The sequence below is a fragment of the Labeo rohita genome, unplaced genomic scaffold, assembly GCF_022985175.1.
Source record: "Labeo rohita strain BAU-BD-2019 unplaced genomic scaffold, IGBB_LRoh.1.0 scaffold_2521, whole genome shotgun sequence".
In the NCBI taxonomy this organism is placed as follows: Eukaryota; Metazoa; Chordata; class Actinopteri; order Cypriniformes; family Cyprinidae; genus Labeo; species Labeo rohita.
The window spans coordinates 1-6,783 of NW_026128794.1; the positions used below are offsets into that span (position 1 = coordinate 1).

Here is a 6,783-nt window from a genome sequence, read left to right on the forward strand (position 1 = left end):
TCAAACTCATGTTCATAATTCATGAATTAAATGTGTTGAGTTTGAAAACGCAGCATGTTTTCATCTGTTTGATTTGTTAAGATTATTTGTAGTCGGGCGCACGGAAACATTTTCTCCCGACCGCTAGGGAACAGTGTTGACAGTGAAACAGAAACTTCCTCGAGACGCCACAAGAAATTCTCAGTGTAAGTGATTGATCTTAATATGTGTCATCTATTTTAAAATGAACAACGTGTTTTTACTGAATGTTTTGATATCCTGGTGATCTTAATGTATCGATTCATGAATCGAGCAGAACATAAATCAATATTATTTTCCATTTAGACAGTTTAGTTTTGTGGACACAATCATCTGACAATTTTCTATAAAATACATTAGTCTAAAATACATTAGTCTTTCAAAAATCATACAGAAATGTGAAAATGGTGTTTAATTTTTCCCTTCCTTTTCTTCCATTTTTCTTTCCTCCCCTTCTTTTTCCTTCTCCACGCCCCGTAACAGACTATTGTTCCCCAGCTTGACATATGCCAAAATATTGGTTAAGGTATTTAATTGACAAATTTTCTGATAATTTTCTAATAATTTTCAAATAAATTGTTATTACAAATGAATGAATGAATGAATGAATTATATTTTCAGTTCCATTCTATGAAGTCAGTTTTGTTGTGTCATTCATGTTTAATTAATTATTTAAATTTAAAGAAAATCAATGTAGTAACTAGACATTTTTTCTTCAGGAAAACATCCCAAAAGCAGGAAGAATGATCTGTTTTCTTCAGAAATACATATCTGGCTGGCTGTAAAATGTTGATGTTGAGGGAACAGAGTGGCTCCTCTACAGCTGATGTCTGATATTGATTCATCTGATCCTCAGTCGGGCCCGTCCGGCCTCAAACCAGCGACTCTTCAGGAGCAAACTGATTAGTTAGAGGAAGATCCTTTTAAAAAGATTTGTTAAAATATATCTTCAGAGAAATGCTGAGTGAATCACAGGCACAAGAGCTCAGAGCACTGTAAAAATAACTATGTGATCAACACCACGATGAAGTCGTCAAACCAGCGACCTGGGCCCGTTCAGACTGATCCTGAGTCACCTGAAGGTGGGTCCTAAAGTCATATTTCTGTCCTGTTTTATTTATGTATTTACCAATCCCTTTAAAGCATGTTTGTTCTTTTGGAGTCAAAAAAATTGATAACTCTCGGGATCTGGCCTCATTGTTTGACTTCTAATATCTGGTGCCAGTTACCTCTTCTATTTCTGTTTTTGCATTTTTAGAAAAACAAATCAAAGTGAAGAAGAAGAAGAAAGCCTTCTGTTCATTCTTCAGAGAAACATGGTAGACTATGAAACCAAAAAGCACAGCAAGGTGGATTCACTTCCTCCAGAGCCCCACACAGATTCAGCTGATCTTCAGCCCGGTCTGCGACTCTTCAGGAGCAAACTGATCCGTTAGAGGAAGATCAGTTCATCCCCATCCTTTAGTATTCACAGCCCTCTTAAAAAGATTTTTGAAATTAGGGCTGTCAGTTTAACACGTTAACCTAATTAATTAGTTATGAAAAATAATGTGATTAAAATATTTAGATGCAGTTAACACACTGTCCCCACACCCAGACCTGTAAGTCATCTTATATTTCATATAGTTGACTTGACAAATATGATGCAGGGCAACATCTCCACAAATGCAGTTATGCCCTAAAATTCAAGATATTGGTGCAAAAAAATGCCCCTGTGTGTTTTGTCTCATATTTATATATATCACATAACACACAATATCATAATGTGGACGTCAGCCCTTCACAGATCAACATGACGGCTTGAGTTTTGACTCCAGAGTGTCCACAGGTGTATGTATGCACACTACTGTATCTATTAGGGATGTCACAATACTCAATATAATATTGAACCATTCGGTTCACGCTTTCGAATTGCAGTTTTTCGGTTTTGCATTTAAATAACTTAATTGTTTTATTTCTCTCAGAATTTGATGTATGTGTGCCCACGATTTCACGTGCTGAAATGAGGAAACGCTTCCCCGCTTATGTTTGAAAAAGCAACACACGCAGAGCATATTCCAATCTAATGACATGCAATGATTAAGCTTCCATGTCCAGTCAAGCTTCCAAGTCCAACAACGTCAAGGTGGTCGTTCCTGAGTCAAGCAACGTCACAGCCGTGGTTCCTGAGTCAAGTAAAGTCATTGATCTTCACAAGCCAGTTCAAGTCACCGCTGATCTCCATGAGTCAAATCAGGCCACAACTGATCCTCATGAGCCAAGTCAAGTTATTGCTAACGGCCCAGAGCCTTGTCACGTCTCGTCAGACCGCCCAGAGTCGAGTCACGTCTCGTCTGACCGCCCAGAGTCAAGTCACGTCTCGTCTGACCGCCCAGAGTCAAGTCACATCTCAGCTGACCACCAAGAGCTTCATCATGTTTCAGCTGAACCCGCAGAACCCACATTTCCAGGCCACAAGTCCACAGCATCCACACCCTCAAAGCCAACAGACATCCCACTATCTACTGTGGCTCTTCCCTTAATGGCGGTTGCCATTTGGTGCGTATGGGCAGCACACTGCGCTCCTGAGGCCACGTCTGTTCACAAGTCAGCTCCTGAGGTCACGTCTGTTCACAAGTCAGCTCCTGAGGTCACGTCTGTTCACAAGTCTGCTCCAGAGCTCCTATCTGATCACAAGCCTGCTCCAGAGCTCCCGTCTGGTCTCAAGTCTGCCCTAGAGGACCCGTCTGGTCTCAAGTCTGCCCCAGAGGTCCCGACTGGTCTCGAGTCTGCTCCAGAGGTCCCGTCTGGTCCCAAATCAGCTCCAGAGGCCTTCCCCGTCGGAGAAGCTGCGCCAGTGCCTCCAGAGGTGTCAGCGCCAGCTGTAGAACCTCTTATGGAGGGGGCGTTAACCTTCAAACTCTCTGCTTCTCCCTTTATTCTGTCTGCCTCCTCTGTCCCTGTTCTCCCCAGGTCCCAATCCATGATGCGGGCTCCTGCTCCGCCCTGGAGGGCTCCCACGCCTCCTGCTCCGCCCTGGAGGGCTCCTGCGCCTCCTGCTCTGCCTCCGGCTCTGCCCTGGAGGGCTCCGGTGCCTCCTGCTCCGCCTCCGGCTCCGCCCTGGAAGGCTTCCGCCATGCCGGTTCTGCCTCAGTCTCCAGGCCCTCCCACCGCTCCCCAGGACTGTTTCTCGGTTAGAGCGTCTGGAAGCCGCTCTTTGGAGGGGGGCTATGTTACGAATCTGGTCGGTGTTCCGCGATCCGCTCACCGCCAGATGTCGCTCTCACCTTATTCACACACTCTTACTGTTGCACCACACCCCGGACTACAACTCCCATCACCCATCGCACCGATTGCGTTGCCTCCTGTAGCCAATCAGGCGCACTATAAAAGCCCCGGACTTTCCCCATGCAAGCCATGGATTGTTGTTGTTCCTATTATTGTTGTTAGCGTTCCCTTGTTTCCAAATTCCTAGTTCCCTGTGTTTAGTTCCCTCGCCTGGCCATCTCGTCTTGACTGTCTCGCCGCCTGCCTACTGGACTCTTGCTCTTGTTATCGCATTATTCTCCTCGTCTTGCCTGTGATTTACCTGTTTGCTCCTGTTTCGACCCTGTCTGTACGACCATGTCTTTGCCTCGTCTCTTTAATAAAAGCTCGCAATTGGATCCGCTCGCCTCTCGTCTTTCACTCTCCATTACACCTACACTGGCTCCCAGTTATATTTAGAGTTGATTTTAAAGTACTTTTACTCATTTATAAATCACTCAATGGTCTAGGACCTAAATACATTGCAGATATGCTCACTGAATATAAACCTAACAGACCACTCAGATCATTAGGAACGAATCAGTTAGAAATACCAAGGGTTCACACAAAACAAGGGGAATCCACTTTTAGCTATTATGCTGCCCGCAGTTGGAACCAGGTTCCAGAAGAGATCAAATGTGCTAAAACATTAGCTACATTTAAATCTAGACTCAAAACTCATCTGTTTAGCTGTGCATTTACTGAATGAGCACTGTGCTTTGTGCGATTTGTTTTTAATCAATTTTTAAATTATTTTTAAATCATTAAATCAATCAGTTTTTACATTTTACATTTTTTTTGTTGTTGTGATTACTGTTTTTATGATTGTTCTACTTCCTTTTTTGTGATTATTGTTTTTATTATTGTTTTAGTATAATATTGTTTTTTATGATTATTCTACTTCCTTTTATGTAAAGCACTTTGAATTACCTTTGTGTATGAAATGTGCTATATAAATAAACTTGCCTTGCCTTGTTTTTAATCACATATTTGTTGCTGCATTTAAAGTGAAATTTAACTTCATTAACTTCATTAACAATTCCAATAGCATTATTTAACTAATTGAGAGGAAACACTGTCATCCAGTTAGTCATTGTCCTACCTTTCTTTTCCTTGTCTTTATTATTTCACGGACTGGGAACATTTCAAGCCGATTGTGAGGGAAATCTGTAATTGTAAGGAATATATTATTTGCACCAATGTCCACAATATGGGTAGTTTTTTTTTTTTGTGGAGGAATCAATTCACAATCCACACATGTATGCATTTTTTCCACTGTTTGTCATTAGCACATTAAGCTCGTCCTAGTGAGATTTGAGAACCACAGGAGTATCAAAGGCTGCACATGGTTCTATTAAAAATCTTTTTTCTTTGCCATTCCTTCTTTATGTTGTGTCTCTTAATGGACTGTTTACATTTTCCATCGCTTGCCACAAAGGCAGATATCTTTTACACTGGTATTCTTTACACTGGGACTTTAACTTTGCAGCTCTTTAATTACATGAAGCAGGGATGTGTAAAGAACCATCAATTAAATTATTATTTAAAAAACAATAAAATAATATAGTATCTAGGCATACAGTATAATTGCAATTCTGGATCAGATCCATAATAAATCAATAATGTTTGGAGGGTTTACAAAAATCACATTAACTTCATGACAATTATGCAGGGGTAAAATGTCTGTACAAAACATGCCGTGCATAGACTAAAACACACCTTTAATTTTTTGTAGTCTTTCACGTTGCTGTGGACCCCGCAGTGGTGGCTGCACAGCTGAGACCTGGGGTGCTTCTCAATATCCCTCCTCGTCTCCTCGCTCCTCCGTCCTCCATCCTATGACCCGGAAACCGATCGAGCTCAACCATCTCGTAGGACATCTCAATTCTCTAATTGCACCGCGAGGAGGCGAGGATCGAGGAGTGAGGAGGCTGCCTGAGGAGTCATGAGCGAGGATACACAGGTCTATCCTTTGCGGAAGTGTTTTATCAACTAAACGTGACGCATGTATAAATTCTCCTCCCCCTTCACATCTGTCCTAATAATTTACATTTGTATTTTACCTTTGCAGTTTAAATAATGTAATATATTTAAACTCGGCGTCTTGCTTTATTCATATTTGTTATGAATGCCTTAAATAACGAACTTTAACAACATATGGGCAGATCCCTTTAGCGCAGCTGATGACGCTTTGAAGTGACGCTTGAGTGGTCAGGAATATTCCAATGTTCATCCTTTGATTCCTCCATCCTCGCGTCTTTTCCTTGCATCCTTCCGTCGTATCCTGAAGGGGTGGAGCTAAGACGGGAGGAAAGGAAACAAGGAAAGGAAACGAGGATGCACAAATAAGAAATGAGAAGCACCCCTGGTGTGCTGGTTCCTGGATGGGTGGAGCCTGGTGTGCTGGTTCCTGAATGGGTGGAGCTGAGTGTGGTGGTGTGTGGCTGAAAAGAGCCAGGTGTGCTGGTTCCTGGATGGGTGGAGCCTGGTCTTGTCCAACCTATAAATGGACATGGAACACACACAAATATAATATATAATATGCAATTAGGCCAAAGTGAAAATATATGCAACCCCAAATCAACCTAGATGGTAAAAAAGATGGACGTAGTGAATGTGATTATACCCACAGGATTCTGAAAGGCATAGGGCAGAGGAGTCAAGGAAAAATGGAGAATGGGTTGGATATGTGTTCTTTCAACAGCTGTTAAATATCGCCATTATTGTGTCACAGTCTAAGATGCAAAGAACATTGTCATCCATTGTAAACTTTGTGCAACCAGCAAAAGGTCTACAACCGCTAACAATTCTAAATCTAATTTATTGAAGCACCGCCATGTAAAACTTATAAAAAGAAACACCGGCGCTGACCGGTAGGATGCTACTGCCAGTGATGAATGTACTCGTCGGGAGAGTAGCATTAAGTAAAGTAAAAACACTGAATACTGCTCTTATAAATACATGTGCAGAAAAACATTAGTTCAAAAATCGGGGTTGAGTTGCTTTATTTTTTATTTCAGCCAGGGATGTTAGGAAATGTTATATGTTTTGTAAAACATACTCCATGCTGCTCTTATCAATATGATATTAGTTAAATAGCATTAGATATCTATTAGTTGGGAGAGACTTTATTATTCTTAAATATGCACATTGCTTCTCTGTATGGCATCACCTGGTTGGAAAAGCAGCTATATGTAAAGATTGGCTGATTGTTGACTCCTAATTAGGGCCCGAGCACCGATGGTGTGAGGACCCTATTGGAATTGCTCCGTTTATTATTATTATTATTATTAGGGCCCGAGCACTGCAGTGCGAGGACCCTATTGGAATTGCTCTGTTTATTCTTCTTCTTCTTCTTCTTCTTCTTCTTCTCCAAAGTAAAAAGTCTTTTTGAGGGCCTAAACATGCTCGAAAACTCATGAAACTTTGCACACGCATCAGTCCTGGCGAAAATTTACATCTGATATGGTTTTCAGAAGT

At 41.6% G+C, this 6,783-nt stretch overlaps 1 protein-coding gene across 1 annotated transcript; it reads left to right on the forward strand.

Annotated features, from left to right (window-relative positions):
* Positions 1–26: 26 nt before the first annotated feature.
* On the forward strand, positions 27–3,858 carry LOC127159809 (uncharacterized). Its single transcript, XM_051102558.1, has 4 exons — positions 27–185; positions 502–544; positions 738–1,100; positions 1,277–3,858. Exon 4 carries the CDS (start codon positions 2,108–2,110, stop codon positions 3,470–3,472), a length of 1,365 nt encoding a protein of 454 aa, XP_050958515.1. The 5' UTR covers positions 27–185; positions 502–544; positions 738–1,100; positions 1,277–2,107; the 3' UTR covers positions 3,473–3,858.
* The last annotated feature ends 2,925 nt before the right edge of the window (positions 3,859–6,783 follow it).

Excerpts from the sequence above, each read along its gene's own strand:
- LOC127159809 (XM_051102558.1), top strand. The coding sequence starts at position 2,108 with ATGTCCAGTCAAGCTTCCAAGTCCAACAACGTCAAGGTGGTCGTTCCT.